General features: G+C 37.3%; 3 protein-coding genes and 1 long non-coding RNA gene across 6 annotated transcripts in view; 2 read left to right on the top strand and 2 right to left on the bottom strand.

The window, feature by feature from the left end:
- Nucleotides 1-161: 161 nt before the first annotated feature.
- Nucleotides 162-8581, top strand: LOC122642612. Its single transcript, XR_006330069.1, has 3 exons — nucleotides 162-188; nucleotides 1587-1589; nucleotides 8479-8581. It is a non-coding gene; the product is annotated as an uncharacterized LOC122642612 (long non-coding RNA).
- LOC122642606 (ubiquitin fusion degradation protein 1 homolog) lies at nucleotides 1993-5557 on the top strand. Its single transcript, XM_043836124.1, has 10 exons — nucleotides 1993-2047; nucleotides 2204-2267; nucleotides 2936-3019; nucleotides 3855-3879; nucleotides 3993-4025; nucleotides 4143-4264; nucleotides 4358-4488; nucleotides 4603-4808; nucleotides 4914-5158; nucleotides 5256-5557. Exons 2-10 carry the CDS (start codon nucleotides 2262-2264, stop codon nucleotides 5346-5348), a joined length of 945 nt encoding a protein of 314 aa, XP_043692059.1. The 5' UTR covers nucleotides 1993-2047; nucleotides 2204-2261; the 3' UTR covers nucleotides 5349-5557.
- LOC122642609 (non-specific lipid transfer protein GPI-anchored 14-like) overlaps nucleotides 8484-17012 on the bottom strand; it is a 25560-nt gene continuing 17031 nt past the window's right edge. Inside the window, exons 2-5 of one of the 2 annotated variants that reach the window (XM_043836130.1) lie at nucleotides 15347-15353; nucleotides 9421-9766; nucleotides 9227-9316; nucleotides 8484-8635 (exon numbers count right to left, since the gene is read on the bottom strand). In XM_043836130.1, coding sequence (XP_043692065.1) covers nucleotides 8484-8635; nucleotides 9227-9316; nucleotides 9421-9760 — 582 coding nt within the window. In that variant the 5' untranslated portion in view covers nucleotides 9761-9766; nucleotides 15347-15353. Of the gene's footprint in view, nucleotides 8636-9226; nucleotides 9317-9420; nucleotides 9794-15346; nucleotides 15354-17012 lie in introns of those variants that run through there. The other variant, XM_043836131.1, reaches the window with a different exon arrangement.
- The window catches only part of LOC122642603 (carbon catabolite repressor protein 4 homolog 1-like), a 9410-nt gene continuing 7007 nt past the window's right edge, over nucleotides 14610-17012 (bottom strand). Inside the window, exons 9-12 of one of the 2 annotated variants that reach the window (XM_043836121.1) lie at nucleotides 16870-16984; nucleotides 16601-16751; nucleotides 16268-16425; nucleotides 14610-14842 (exon numbers count right to left, since the gene is read on the bottom strand). In XM_043836121.1, coding sequence (XP_043692056.1) covers nucleotides 16277-16425; nucleotides 16601-16751; nucleotides 16870-16984 — 415 coding nt within the window. In that variant the 3' untranslated portion in view covers nucleotides 14610-14842; nucleotides 16268-16276. The remainder of the gene's footprint in view (nucleotides 14843-16267; nucleotides 16426-16600; nucleotides 16752-16869; nucleotides 16985-17012) is intronic. The other variant, XM_043836122.1, reaches the window with a different exon arrangement.

Here is a 17012-nt window from a genome sequence, read left to right as displayed (position 1 = left end):
GGAGTGGAAGTAGGTCAATTTGCCACACATTCTATTGACAAGGCCTTTAGTGCAAAGATTTCAACAAAATTGTTGATAGACCTTGGAATATGAATAAACATATAACTCTAGAAATACGTTGACAGATACTGGATATCTTGAATAATGATAATAGCATTGAGAAGAATCTAAATTGATGGAGCATATGAGTTCTCTGTTATCGGACTCTATGAATAGGTTCTCAAAACTATCTTCTAGAGCGTGAAGCATACCAGAACGCATAGCTAAGGCCTTGCCCTGAAGAATTTATGATGCAAATACATTGGGCTCCGAGATCGCCACCATAACCCTTTCGAGGGAGTTCCAAATGACCAACCAGATACCTTTACCTCCTTACACTAGAATAGCAACATCATTGTTCAATTTGAAGTAACCGGGAGGAGGAGGAGGAGGAGGAGGAGGAGCAGGTTGCCAATGAGGATTGCGACTTAGGTAAGATCATCCATACAAGACCTACTAAGAGCAAAACTGCACTATGGCATTGCGGGGGAAGTTTTTCCTTTAACTTCTATCCATTATGTTTTTTCAGCCCTTGAAGCTCTTTGTATCTGATTATTGTTTGCTATGGTCCAAGTTTCTGGTCCACCCGTTCTTTAAAACACTGGTCTGACCATGGTCCATTCATCTAGTCCAAAATAGGGTTTCAACAATCAAAATCAATCGAGCTGAATTCTGTCCGATCCAGAACGATTGATCCACGCTAGTTTTAATTCTCTAGTCCTGACCGATTCTAGCTAATATTGGCATCTAGCTAGAATCGGACTCGGCTAGACCACACTCGGATTTCAATTTCGTGTTTAATAACCTTGGTCCAAATGTCCTTTAGATCACTGGTACACAGGGGTGTCAATTCCAGGCCCGGTCGATTAAATCCGACACGTTTTGTAGTTGGGCTGTCCTGGTGTGGGGTCTTAGCTCATCAGACGCCCGATCGGACCGATCGAATGCTAGCTCGACCTTATTTGTTGGTTTTGAAACCTTGTGAACTGAATATTTATAAATTTTAATGGCATGTTTGGTCTTTGGATGATCAATCAGGTTTTAACTTAATATGGGTCTTGAAAATTTTCACCTCGTGGCCGATGAATTAGGTTATTAATATTTAATACACACATATATGTTATAATATGTTCTCACTCACTCTCATATCAAAACTGATGTAGTAGCTTGATTCCATGTAGCATGAGAAGCCCAGAAGGCGTTAGACCCTAATTGATACATTGAATAACTTATTTATCCATATTTTGAGGACCATATGATTAGAAATTTTTTTTACTGTTGATCAAAACTAATAAACCTAAGAAGTGAGAAAGAAAAGATAAGTTGATTATTCTATTACTCTTAATCTGTTAAGGCCCGTTTAGAGTTAAACATGCCCACAGCCCGGTTAAGGCCCGATTACACTAACCCGATTGTAGTCCGATTAGGCCCGACCCGAAGACTTAAACGAGCGATCACAGTACAGACTTTAAGCACTGTGAAGCCCAGCTAGGCCCGACGGAACCCGACCGAGCCTGACCGGTTGACACCCCTAACTGGTACACCAGGAAGTTGGATCTGGTCCGTTTGATACCCATGGCCTAATCCAAATTTAACTCTATAAAGGGCATGGAAGTCCATGTCTCAGCAAGGGGGCTCCTCCAACGGCAACTAGAAGAGTTAAAATAGTGTTAGACTAGTAGTGACCCCAAGTAGAGCTGTAGAGTCCTTAACCTAGTAGAATCAGGTATTTAGGATCCGTACGAGTTCAATAAGAGTTCTTCTGCCACGTGGACAAGAATTACTGGAAAGTGGACCCCATTAGGATGCCAGCTCAGCTTCCAAGTTCCCCTCAAACTTTAACTACCGATCACGATATCAAAGGTATTGATTGGTGGCTGGCGATTGGTATATAAATTAGAACTTAAAGAGTCCTCCTTCATACTATTTAGTATTTATTGCTTTCTTCCTCTTCAAGAATCTCAGAGACCACACCAGAGGTTTCGAGCTGAGTTTCCAGATTAAAGTGGTAAGCTTCTGCTTATATCGGATGATTATACCTTCCTTCTCGTTTCTTATGACACGCTCTGCTTGAGTTTCTCTCTCTGTCTGTGTGTGCTCTATTCCTTTTTCTGATAAAGGATTATGTTTAATCCATTGTTTTGTTGTTACTGTATCTTCTTAGGAGTTCGAGAGGATTGTTATTGATCTTTTGGTGACTGCGATTCTTCAAATCAGTCATAATGGAGGTTTGTTACCCATATTGCTTCTCTTTTTGCCTTTCAGTGTTACTGTTTGTTATTCTACTTTTCTACAAGACTAGGTAATATAAATTGAACTGGATTGGCGATTCTCTTTGAATTTGTTCGGGTTTTTTGATCTTGTTACTTGATGAACAACTTTATTCAGCTAGAAAACCAGGTCTGTCTAGCCCATGTAATTGATTGAAACCACATCATTAAGATGTAATATTTACTGACCCTCCAACCCAACTAAGCTGCATGATTCAATCTACTTTCTTTCTCCCCAAAAAGTTAATCATCTTTCCCTGTTGGCCACTTTCAAACCAATATGACCTCTATTGAGTTCAACTTTGGAGCTAATTTGAATGGGTATGGTTTGCCAAATCAGATGGCAAGGAGAGGAGAGGATGCTTTTATGTCGTGTGCTCTGTCTTGGGAACTTAATGCATTGCATGAAATTGTTGATTTTTTCATTCTATATGATCATGCTTGAAAGATGGTGTCAGTAATTTTCCCAGCAAACTCCCCATGCTATTCGGGAATAGCTAAAGAGTCTCAGATATTGCACATTACTATCTTATGAATTGGTTCCCCTCACTTTCTAATGTATCTTGTGTGGAGATAGTTTTTCCTCTAGTTGCACTTATGTATGACATTGTTGTTCATGATCTCAGTACGGCGAGGAGTATGATGATTATTATCATGGTTCATCGTTTCAACAGTTGTACCATTGCTACCCTGTATCTTTTATGAACAAGGTATGATTACTATTCCTGTAATATGCTACTCTGTAACATGTTTCTTCTACATCTTTAGAAAGTGAACTATGTCCATTGCCATATGAGTTAGACCCACTTAAGTAACTTCTCTATTGTGGCTAAGCAGGCCATGGCTAGAAATTCAAATGGCGAACATGAAAATTAGGCTACATTAAGGTGCTATTTGGGATCATTAAGAATCCAAACTGCTAGAAGTTGTTCAAGTTATATGCTGGATCAGGTGGAGGTGATTACCTGCTTTAATCTCCTAGATCCAATTGCCATGATTCATAGAGTTCCAACCTTGGCTTAAATTCATGGAATTCAACTCTAATGTAGCAGAGGAATTGCTCGTCATTGTTGGAATCTAACTTGACATCTAAAGTTAATCCTATAGTAATATTAAATATATAAGCATAATCCTAGAATGGGTGCTAGTTTCATCTACAACTTTCCAAAGAAAGCCTAGCTGAACATGAATCAGATAATTCTTGGATTTGATAAGTATAACTGTATAAGAAATTATGTCTTTCGAAGATATCATTTTTCTAAAGTGCAAAACTGTGGTCTTTCAAGAACCCTCAAAGATGCTATTATGGCTTGAAACGCATTGGTAGTCAAGCATATAAGGATACCTATACCGGCTAAACGTTCAAATGGCTGTAAGCACCTTCAACCATAATCAGAACCCTCTCTGCAAAAAGCACCTGGATACCTTGCACTATAAGACTCCCAAGATTAGAGCAAATTGAATTGGACACTGCACTTAATTATATATCCAACTGTATCTTCCTCTTTGTTTCTGTACTAAAATAAGTTACTTTTTATCTTGCAGGAACATCTAGAAAAGGGTGATAAAAGTAAGCTTATCTTCTTAACTAAATCCTAATATTCTACCATTTTTTCAGACTTGACTAGCTTCTAGTCCAGAATTTCACCAACTTGTTCTGTTTTACCAACCTCTTGTTTACAGTTATAATGCCACCTTCAGCTCTTACGCGTCTGGGTATGGGAAGTTCTTGTTTTAATTAGCCTTCTGTTTTCCCTTCCTTTTAATGCATTTGAGGGGAGACTTCTCTTACCAATCATGGTTTAATCTCATAATTCAAATTCTGATCTGCAGCCTCTATGCATATTGATTACCCAATGCTATTTGAACTCAGTAATCTTGATACCAAACGAGTTTCACATTGTGGTGTCCTAGAGTTTATTGCTGAGGAGGGTGTCATCTTCTTGCCATACTGGGTATGCTTTTCAAAGAATCTGTACTGCAGTTCAGTTTCATTTGATAAAAATTTCTGTTTACTTTCCTGTTATTGTATAATTGTATGGCAATAGATGATGGAGAACTTGCTACTACAAGAGGGTGACATTGTGCAAGTAAAAAACACCTCTCTTTTGAAGGGAAAATATGTGAAGCTACAGCCTCACACGAAGGACTTTTTGGATATTTCTAACCCAAAAGCAATGTTAGTGTCTTGTTTTGGTGCTTCTTTTCCTCTTTGTTTCTCCTCTAAAAAATTGCACTAAATTTTCCTCGTTTATATTGAGTATGATCATTTTCACTGTTTGTTTTCTTTCAGCTTGGAGACAACATTAAGGAACTTCACTTGTTTGACCACCGGTGACACTATCATGATGCCCTATAACGATAAGAAATTTTACATAGATATTATAGAAACTAAGCCCACCTCAGCGATAAGTATTATTGAGACAGATTGTGAGGTTGACTTTGCTCCTCCTCTTGATTATAAGGAGCCTGAAAAACCTGCAGCATCCCATCTTCCAAGTAAAGCAATCAACTTGAGATTCATTTCTATTTAGTTTCTTCAATAGTAGGATTGAGGATGATTCCTTTCACATTTTAATACATATTTGAATCTCATACTTCCAGGTCAAGAGGAGCCAGCAAAGGAAGATGCCAAATTCAGCCCATTCACCGGGGCAGCTAGACGTTTAGATGGGAAGCCATTGCCCGAATCACTTGTATCAGTTTCCTCGTCTGTTCTAAAGGAACACCGACCAGAGTTTGCTAATGGAACAAATGGCTCCAGCTCATCAAGCAATCCATCACGTCGTCACTCGGGAAAACTTCTTTTTGGTTCAAATGTGAGGCAGGCTTCCAATGAAATGCCAAAGGTAATATTCTTCTAATGGCTAAATAAATAGTGGCCCAATGTTAGATCTAGTTAATGCAGGAATTGAACTTGAATCGTTCATTTTCTTTTGTCTGTAGGTCATCCCAAATAATACCAAGCAGGAGCCTGAGAAGAAGGAAGAACAGAAGTTCCAAGCATTCACTGGGAAGAAATATTCATTGAGAGACTGATGTTTGATGGTGTTTATGAAAAGAAAAAAATTCTGGTGAAAGAATAATTCACCAGATGAGGACTCACTAGAATGTTCTTATTATCCCACTTAAAAGTTTCCTTTCATATGTCAGTTCCTCTGTTGGTCTCTGAAAGTTATGGCTATCAGATGTATGAGCATTCTTCCCTTGTATATTACACCCCAAGAACATCTTTGAGATCTCTTAAATGTGCTTCACAACTTCACTTTTTGTTTTTTAATATTGCAAGTCCTTTTGTTATTCATTTTGCCGCATTCTTCTGTCATCTTTTGTGCCCAAGAGAATTACTCTGTTAAATCAATTTTGGATTGTTTTAATTTTTTCCCCAACTTACACAGTTTGTGTGTGTGTGTGTGTGGAGGGGGGAGGGGGGGGGGATGGTGAAAAGAAAGAAGATAGAGCATTCTTAATCAAATTCTGTATCTTTGGAAATCAGTTTATATTTTGCTCCTGACTAAGGGAAAAAGTTTCATTAGTTTTCAGCAGAAAATGAAAAAAAAAAAAAAAAAGAGGTCATTTAGGTAAAATATTACCTAAAGAAAAACACATGTCCACAAAATTTGCAGCACAAAGTTTTCCTCCACCATCCGGTGAACATTCAGTCACCATCCTAGGGTTCACAAACCCCTATTTTATAGCTTTCCAATACCCCCCACGTGCATCTGAACCTGCCTCAACCTCAATGAATGGATTTCCATTCACTGTGGCTAAAGGAAAACTTGATCCAATTTTATATTACATCATGACTCAAATTTTTTTGCCTATTTCACTCACTTTTTTTCACCTCATTTCATTTAAGTTTATGGGCGAGGGATGGCTGGTTAGCATGACCATGGTGATCAGCTAGACCTAGGGTTTTGAGTTTGAGGGTAGTTTCAGACATTCGTAAATAGGGGAGAGTACTGAATCTTTCTTAACTTCACTTTACCTTTGGTAGCCAAAAAGGAAAATAACTCAACTTCTATCCAAACAGATTTTTAATATTGGTGCAGAAGTAGACTGTTTATTCCAACTGTTGGTTTACCACAAAGGAAAGAAAAGAAAGGTTGCACCCTCAATTAATCTGTTAACAAAACATGGAAAATTTGTGTAAAACTCAAAGGATTTTTTTTTAAAACAAATTCTACCTTGTTTTTGCCTTGATAAGAAGGGAGATTATGAAGACCACTCTCCAGTCCAAAGTCCAATCTCTTCTTTTTGGTAGCAAGTAAAAGGGAAGAGAAGGGAAGGGAAGTGATATTGGTTGATAAAAAATAAGGAAATTTTTGTATTTATTGTCGGGAAACAGCCTCTCTACGAAAGCAGGGGTAAGACAGCGTACATTATGACCCTCCCCAGACCCTGCAGTGGTGGGAGCCTTGTGCACTGGGTATGCCCTTTTATTGTCTATATAAACTATTTAAAATATTACTATATTTAGTAATTAAATTTTCAGATGTAATTTCTATTTTACGATGCAAAATAGATTAAATTTTATTAATCAAATTAGAAATAATTTGGAGTTAGTGACAATCATGTTAAATCTCCATTGAAAAAAACAGGGAGATTTGGATGCAAAATAAAATAAATTTTATAATGATTTTGATTTTTATCAGTTTCATAAAAACCCAGACAAATCCAGCTCGATAAAGGGTTTGGCCGGTTGGATTCGAGCTGAAATTTGTTCAACATTTAAGTGTTCTGCCGTTCTGGTAGTTTTGGTCTTAAATGTATGTGTTGGGTCCTTTTGAGTTGGATAAAGACACATCTTTCATGAGTTGTTTAATTTGCAGGTGGCACAGTGCAGAATTGCAGGAACTCCAACATAGTAACCATTAATGTGATTAATGAGAATTTTCTAGTACAACTACAACCATGGCTTTGTACTGGGAATTATGCCAACCCATTGCTTGCCAATTACCATAATGTGTGGCTAACACTGAACTGTACCTTTTTTACCTCACAAGTTCATATTGGATATCTCCACTTAAAGCCAACTAAGATGTCAAATCTGTCAAGTTTATAATATAGGGTTAGTTAAAATCAAGAAAAAATTAACAAGTTTGAAATAGAAGTGTCTAACCATAGCTGAAATCTGTTGTTTCTTCAAAGTCCATCCATGTTTTCTATGCCATTTGTATCAATTAAAGAGGTCTTGGATAATGATTTTTATCTAACATGGAGATTTGGATATTTTTAAATGGTGCGATGTTATCTACCTGTGGGTGCACAGGGTGCAGGCTGCGCCTAGACACATGGGGTGGGACAGGGTAGCCATTTGGGTCATTCAAGGGAGCCAGGCTGGTCATTTCGCCCACCCCATGTGTGTGGGCGCAGTCCGGTGCAGAGAACAATTTCCCTTTTTAAATTTACAAAAGTTTACAGTGAATTCATGAAGGAGTTTGGGAATGAAGAAATTGAGGGACATTAACAATTCCATGCTTCTTAAGCTCTCTGTTAGGATGTAAAAGAAGATTTGATAAATTATGGGATGAAACTGATTCTTCAGCCTTGATTTCGGAAAATCACAAACTTTTCCTTGAAAATTTATTCCGTAGTGGTGGAATCTTAAATTTTGTCTTCAGTCTTGTTCTTGGAAGATTTCTCATTGTTATCGAAAGATCAAAATCTATGTCTAGACCTTGACATAGATTTTGTTCAAGACTTATTAAGATTAACTATTGATGGCAATGCCAAAGGTGGTTAATTCTCGCTAGGTTTGTTCTAGTATTTTTACATCTGAGGCAGATCTTTGTTGTGTATCCATATACATTATTTCTTCTTGTGAGTCTTCATGGCTTACCTTTCAACCAAAAAAAAAAAAAAAAAAAAGGGAATGGAGGGAATTACAGATTATAAAAATAATTACATACTAGAAGAGCCTCAATCTGATAAAATCAATACCAATGCAAAAAAAATATATATATGTGAAGCTGAACACAAGTACATGGATTAGAAAAGGGAAACAATTCTCAGCCTTAGGCAGATAGAATTGACTATCTTGTGGTAAATAACAGATTCTGATCTTTGAACACAAGTGGTTCCCTATTATTCCCATCTGGGTTCATTGAAATCTAACATGCAGAGAAAGAGATCACACCATAGCTATTATTCCCATCTTGCATTGTAGCCTTTCTATTTCCAAACATCAATAATAAAGAACAATGCCAAACCCAAACACAACCAAACTCCACTGACCATCTCCACTAACATTCTCCTCTCTCCCCTCCCACCATCACTCTTTTCTTGTGCAGAGGCACTGTTGGAACTGCTGGGATTCCCTGTCTCTGAAACCACAAATATTAAATACCCACATCAAAAAAGCTTGGAAAATTTATAAGAGGCTCCAGAAACTGGCAAAAGAAATTGAAACTATTATTGTGTTTGGTATGTATTCCCGGAATAAATTCTGAGTCTAGAACATATTAAAAATCATTTTTTGTTTTTTTGGAATGCATTCTAGATCCCGAATCAAATATTTTAAACTTGAAATCAGGATTGAATCAGTTCCTGACTGATGTTCTGATCCAATCTAGATCAGAATCAATCCTAAAAACCTTAGAATCAGCCAGTATGATCTGAAATCCAGTGATAAAAAAAGAACGTCACAGTGAACGAGACTCCAGCGACTGTAGGAGGGGCAAATGTACATAGTCTTACCCCCTACTTTGCAAGAGAAGCTGTTTTCAAGTTTTGAGCTCGCAACTAAGCCGATCCGGTCCCAAAAACACCATAGAATCAACTGCTCTGGAATGTCCAGAATCAGGATCGTTCACAGCCGATTCTGATCCGAATCAACCAATTCCGATTTTTAAAATAGTGCCCATAATCTATTTTGAGAATGCATACCAAATACAGCCTAAAACTACATTAATTACCACTGGCAACTGTGCTACTCCCTTTATTTCTGTTTGCAAACTGATCAAAAACTTTAGCATCTGGAGAGTTTGGAGGCAACTGCAGAAGTTCTGGAAACCAATGACTTGTTCATATTAGGGATACAGAGAAAGGGAAATCAACAACAATAACAACTAAGTAAAAATTACTGATTAGAAGAAAGTTGAAATCATACCAGGGCACATGGAAACATTAGCTGAGGCATGGCAAGTATCAGGGAGGCTCATAGCAAGGGTGGCATTGATCTTGACACCAAGTGATGGATCGTTCCGGTCTCTAACAAGGACACAGAGACACTTCTTGCTCTTATCTAGGACTTGCTTCAGACCAGTGCAACAGTCTAGAGTGGGTGACTTTGCTGTTCCACCCACATAAGGTAGACAAGTAGCCAAACCCAGCAATTGATTTGCACACTCTTCTCTGTCTTTGGCCGTGTCTGACTCAACACAAATTGCCATCATCAACAATAACAGATATGAGAGTCCTACAGTTGCATAGTTTGAGCCCATCACCATGTTTGAAACACAGAGCAAGAGAGAGAAACAGAGATATGCTTCCTCCTTTATGCTTTGCCTTCAGATTATATAAATATGGAGGGAGATGAAAAATAGAATTGTGGGGCCTTGGTGGTGGTGTTGAAATAATTGTGTTTGTTGCGAGCATTGGCGCAACAGTTAAGTTGTGCTATTGCAACCATCAGGTTATAGGTTTGAAATGGAAACAGTCTCTCCACGAAATAGGTAAGGCTGTATACATTTGCCCCTCCCAGACCTACAGTAGCAGGAGAGAAACTCGTAGTACACTAGATGCTCTTTCTTAGAAAACTTAGTATCAATTTAGAGCATAGTTAGTAAAAATGGAAACAACACCCAAAAAAAAACTTTGTTTGGTACCAGTATATTTACAACTGTTCAAAATTCGAACGTGATAGTAAAATTTTTTGAATAAATTGGATGGTACAGGTTTTAAACCTTCAGATTTGAAAGATATTAAACCAAAATTTGAAGAATATTAAACCCAAAAAATGATATACACAATAATTGTGGGACCAACTTAATTATCTCTTATTAAAAAAACCATATTAATATTTGATGTGAAGCCATAAGGTTTTATATATATATATATATAATTATTGTCATATCATCAACCCACAAGATCAGTACCATAGCCCTGGTTGACTCAGGGGCTCAAATGAATTGCATACAAGAAGGGTTAGTCCCAACCCAGTATTTTGAAAAGACGACCCAGAAGTTAACAGGGGCAAATGGGTCAAGACTTAATGTTAATTATAAATTGTCAGATGTTCACATCTGCAACCAAGGAGTTTATTTAAAACAGGTGTTTATTTTAGTAAAAGATCAAAACTCGATAAAAGAGCTTGCCATCTTGCAAAAATCTGTTTTGAAATAATATTTTGAACATCATTTTTTAAAACTTGTTTTGCGGCACTGCAATCAACTCTTACCAAAAATTTTTTGTTTAATAAATCACTTTGAAACTTTTGGATGCAAAGAACTACTGAAAGGATTTCTTTTTTAATGGTACTACAATTTTGTTGGGCTGGGTTCCAGATTCCTGAAGCGAATTGGACTAATTGTTCTTTATTATCTTGGACTTGTTTAAGGATGCCTCCGTATCCAAGTTCAGAGGCATCAGTTTCTACTATCTTGAAAAGTGCAGGATCTACAAGTTTTAAACAAGGAATTTCTTTAACTAATTTCTTAATATCTTGAACAGCTTTGGTATGACTTGAAGTCCAAAGACTGGGTTTTTTCTTGAGCCTAGAGTAAAGGTCTTTACACAGCTGGCTAATTTTTTTATATCAAATTTTTCTAAAAGATGTCATTTTTTCACTCAAAAAAGGCAAAGGTGTTTTAAACTTTTGCCATTTTTTTTGGGCCATTTTTTATCGTATCATTGAGATCAATTTAGAAAACCATAAAAAAAAAGGAAATGGTTATTTAAAACACGTTTTAATTAACTATGGTCTAAAGTCGCAACGCGTGAGTTCTTTGGGTTGGTCCGCGATCACCTATCGTCTTAAATGTTCTTAACTTCATGTAAGGGCTGTTTCTATTGGTTGTTGTGAAATCCTATTAATGTATGAAGGGGAGCATTTGATCCAACTTTAGTTTAGTCTGACCTTCAATAATAAAATAGCTTTTATATATCTTTAATTGAGACTTGAGATTGAGATTGGACAGCAGAGAATAGGTCAGTATTATGGAGAGTTTGGCTTCATTCTGTTTTAAGTAACGCAGCATTTGTCATGCATTCTTGGAATGCAATCTAAGTCGATTTTGCATTCTCAGATGAATAATTATTTTTATCGTCCAAGAATGTGAAATCAATTTAGAATACATACCAAACACAGCCTTAAGTTGTGTTGTAGTCGCCAGTATTCTTAATGGCCTAATTCACATACAAGTCGATCCTAAAAAAAATGCTCTAGATTCATATAAGAATGATGGGTTATTTGCATTTTCCACTTTCTTTTACCATGTTCTCCTATCTTTGATCTATTTAATTGACACCCATTGATGGGCATGACAGATTTTTAGATTGTGATGGTGTTTGCCTCAACCTGGAGTAGCTAGGCAATTAGAGAAACTACATCTTGTAGAATTCATTCATAAAAACTAGCCGTATAACAACATTGGCTCTGATAACACTTTTTAGAGACTTTATAGGGTATAACTCATCATTAAAAGTTAGCCTTTAAAAAGAGTATCGAGGTATCATAAGTCTTTACATTGGGCTACTCACATATATTGTGGGATTATTATTTTCACCTTCCTTGTGGAACTCTAACACGGCTAGGCTATCTCTCATTTCATAACCATTATATCTTCAAATGTTGCATAGTCCATGAATCATTCATTGCTCTCGATCTTTAATATATCTATGGTCAACTACGAATCCGAGCGAATAGAGATCTTTTGAATATCGTTCTCAAGACATAAACATCAAATCTCTATATGTAGAAAAATACTCGTCATCACCAACAAAATCTCCATAAAAAACCCTAATCCCAAACAAGAGATCCATCACGGTGCAATTAAAACGAAACATTCAAGAACAAGCTAGGGGTTGTCCTTTTCTTCAAGCATAGCTTGATTGTTTTTGTAGAGGAAGAAGAAATGTAGTTGGGAACTTTTAATAAGGGGTTGGCGATTATTGTTCTTACATTTAAGTTTCATGTCCCTAGTGGACCAATTTTTAAGGCTTGAAAATGTTGTCCCAACTCCCAAGTAACACATTTCCATTCTCAAATCACAATTAAATGCATCCAACGGTTTATTTCTTCTTCCTATATTTGCTTCAACTTTGAAACCTGAACCAAACAGATCAGCCGATCCAACCACAAATCAGACCAGGTCTTTCCAACCAATTTTTTCCCATCTCAAACAGTACTATCTAACCTGTGCATGGAAATGGATCATAAACAGCTTTGCTCCATTTGGACATTTAAAATGTCAGACTTGCAGGAGTAGGTATAGTGAACGTTTCATACTGAGTTCTAACAGATTCATGAATGATCGGTTTAAAGCTCAACCAAGGTTATTAAACTTGGAATCGGGATCCAAATTAGGTACAGTCAATTCTGATTTCAATTTAGTTGAAACTCGAAACATTGTGCCATGGGCATGGTCTTGATTGCTACAGACGAGGCCGGTATTTTGTGATGAGCAATTCAGTGGGCCAGAATTGATAGAGAATCAGTCAAAATCAGCCATAATTCTAGGACTGCAGTGGAATTAAAATGCTATTATGTCAATGGACCTAAAACTAACCATTAGAAAAAGATATATTCAATACATGAGGCTCCAACTACTTCAGGGTTTGAGAAGGGTCTTAATGTATGCAGTCTACCCTGCTTAGAGGTTGTTTCCTGACTCGAAACCGTAACTATTTGGTCACTTATGCTTGTTTTGCTATGCGGACAAATTGTGACAGTTGGATAGATGGGAAATGACCAAATTCATGCAAATTTGAGATCCTATCGTAAAGATATGGCTCAAAATGTTCAAGCCATGATGACATTAATGAAAAATATATCCACTAAGTTTTGAAAACTTCCAAACAATGCCACATGGCACAAAAACTTCTTTACCTTAAGGCTATGTTTGGAAGCCAAGAAAAGAAATAATCTAATAAGATAAAAACTATGATGATTTATGTGTCTATTTCTCTCCTTAAATTCAAATTTTTTTTGAATTTTTTCTTTTCTTGGCTTCCAAACATAGCTTAAAAGAAAAATATAAAAAACACAAACTTATACCAAGGACTGTAAACGGATTGGATTCGACTTGAATAGTGCTATATCTGCATCTGCATCCGCATCCGATTAGCTATCGGACGGATTCAGATAATGCTACATGGATACATATCGAATATTTTATCCATTTACATTTAAATATAGCTTTTTGGGTAACTATACCCTATCCGCATCCGCATCCGTTTAGCTTTCAGACGGATTCGGATAGTGCTAAACGAATACGTATACAAATACAAAAACGGATTTCAACTATTCATTTACACCCCTTCTAAGTTATACCATGGTAGATCTTTTTGATGTTAGACCTTTTTTGTGTCATGGCTGAACTAATATATTTCAACACGGGTGGAATATTTACTTCAGGGGGACTAGGACGTCAATTCACTCCGGCATTGAGAACCCTCCCCCTAAGTTAGGCATGGGATTGATTTCCATCAATTCAGATCAATTTCCAATCGAAACGTCAGCAAATCAGTCAGAACTGGAAATCAATCGGACCAACCGTATTCATTTAGACTTACCCTAACTCAGCATAACTTGATCACACTCCCCATATTAACGACTTTATGGGACGGAAAATTGAGAGTAATGAAGTTGCAGCTATTGGCAAGGTATCCATATCGGAGCCTAAGATATAAGAGCAAAGCATAATTATGGAACAGAAGTTTCTTTCAGTGGCCATTCCATAGTCCAAACCTCATTAGTGGTCCAATGTACGACCACAAAGAACCACTACAAAGTTAATCGATCAATGTGGACCAATTTAAAACAGATCAATTGAATAGCTTTAGACTGGTGTATAATCCTGCAACTGAAAAATCAATCCTGCTGCTAAAAAAAAAAAAATTAGGTTTGAGGAGGGGAGTGGAAGGACGGGAAATATGATTAGTTTGAAAAAGAAAATAGAAATTTTTGTAATCATGATTCTGTAAGTGGATTTCTTTCTCATTCCCTCGATGAATACATGTGGCGTTGACCTCCATCACACGATTAGGTGAAATATTGGGAAAAACTAAAATATTTCAACCTGGACCTTTTTCTGAATGAAATTTTATGCTTAGGTGGCGAACAAAAGAGCCTGAAAATTTTGAACGAGAACAGTTTTTATATGAGACAAGGATGGCATTGATTTTTACCCAAAAAGAGAAGAGAAAATTAAATTAAAAGGATGGCATGATACAAGTAGATCACGATGGGATCCCATACTGAAACACCTCGGGTTGAAGAGATGGAGCATGATCCTCCCCCTCCATGAATAACTTTCTTGATTGAATCGAATTGTTCACCGAAGTATTTTTCTTGAGAATTTTCCTGAGACCAACATAAAATAGATATTCAGGAATGACAAACCAATCATGCAGATTACACAGATATTCAAGGGAAAACACCATGCCATGTGTAAGGCAGATCTATTTTTACACCAAACCTTCGGAGGTTACATGGATATCCATTGACAACAGATAAACTAAGTTCAAATTAAGTACCACAGTAATTATCTGCAAACAACTGCTAAGGTACATGAACAATGGTAACCCAATGCAGATCTAGTTGGAACATTCCAACTTCCAACCCCAAGCACTTGACAAAATCTTAATGCGCCAGGAAACGACCCTGGGAGTGGATCCATCCCGGTTAATATGTCAGCACCAACACAAGACAACAAAGGAAGCTTTGTAAATACATAGCGATCCTCGAGTGCTTAAAGTTCCAGAATTTTTTATTCAGAAAAAAAAAAGATGCATCTTCACCACATGTGTGCAAGGAAAAAGCATTCCTGATGAAGCTAAACACATGAACAAATAGGAAACTCTGGAAGTGGTTCCCTCTTACTCCATAGAGAAGGGCAATATGGGGATGGTAGGAAGCATATATTAGGGATTTGTACTTCATTTTGACTTCTTTTTCTAAAACGCAACACAGGCAACTCAACTTTATGCCATTTGGACAGTTAATCTCACCAAACCAACCACTGGATAGAAGAGAGCACAGGATTAGGCACTAGGGGAATTTGGTAGGTAACCTGAATCATATGGACCCACCAAGTATTGGACATTACCCATCTACCCTGGGCCACCTATAGAATTTGCCAACAAGTTGACTTTCAATAATTTTCCTGCACTGACTTGGAGCAGATCCTTCAGGGCTGAAACTAGTTAGGCAGATAAGGATTGATGAGGACTACCTATATGCTAATTAGGTGCCCAGTTAGGCAGCCATTTGCCTGATATACTCTTAGTTGAAGTGCCAGTGCTGCCACGGCTCATGCTTTTCATTATTAAAAAAAGGGAAAAAGATTCCACACAGGCGGTGTGGGGATGCTTTTTCCCATGCCCTCTCACATTCTGAGCATTTGGGCCCCACCGACACTCTCATCCCTGACCAGGGCCCCCTGCTGATAAAACAGTTGCCCACACCATTGATTGGTAGAGATTCCCCCCACCCCACAAGTGGCGTGGGAGACCCTTACCCCAAAAACAAATACTTTGCGAATTCAAAGAAAGCTTTAAATTTTCAGTACTTGTAAGCAATTATGATGCCAAAAATATGCTAATCTGAATAGTTACATAGGACAAGACTTGGGAAAGCTTCTAGAAGCAGTCAGTATGCTAATAACCACTGGCAGAACAAAAATACAATAACCTCATCCTTGGCTGTACTCTATTTTGAGAAATTATTTATCAAGAACAATAAACAGGGAAGTAACCTTATGAAGGAAGCATAAAAGAACTAAACAAACTGTTACCTTGTAGCATTAACGTCTTGTTCTAGGTGGTTTACAGCGGAATTCAGCTAAAAGTGCCATATGATCAGAAGACCACTCTGGAGAAGGAAGTGCTGTGTCTTTCCGTACAGTTTCCTCATCCAATAGCTCCAATAAGGATTCTACAGTTAAAGAGTCCGCTGAAACCACAAGTCAAGTGATTGTATATCAGGATGGTTTCCCCTTTCATATCTATGCAGAGAAGTTCAAAAAGAATACATCAACTTCTAGATAATAGACTAGTAGGACACACAAATATGATGAAAGACAACAAACTGACACAGCATAGAGAAAGGATCTTACGAACAAGCCTACCTGTGTAAAATATGTAATCAAGAGTTCCTATAAAATCTCTAGTGCAATGTGTAAATAAAGGTTCATATGTTGTGGGGTCCATTCTCCTTCTTTGTTGCTCAAAACCAAGACCAACACCCAGTAGTCTTGCAAACGATGAGTAAGCACTAACCTGAAACAAGAATAATTTCACAATCAGCACAAATTCTTTGAGCACCATATTGGCAAAAACATGTTTGGTAAGCCAACACAAGCTCTTAAAGCCATGCAATATCAAAACTTATACATACCAGAGGTAGCTTGTGGGTTAACTTCCTGTCAGTGTGAAAAATTGCAAGGGGATCTACTTCTAAATCTCGATGCATTGGATCAACTTTTCCCATTGCAAGAAGTGCATGAGGAGCACTACAATAAAGTACAGCATCTATGTTAA

This window comes from Telopea speciosissima, chromosome 10 (assembly GCF_018873765.1).
Source record: "Telopea speciosissima isolate NSW1024214 ecotype Mountain lineage chromosome 10, Tspe_v1, whole genome shotgun sequence".
NCBI lineage: Eukaryota > Viridiplantae > Streptophyta > Magnoliopsida > Proteales > Proteaceae > Telopea > Telopea speciosissima.
This window is presented reverse-complemented; position numbering and strand designations above follow the sequence as displayed.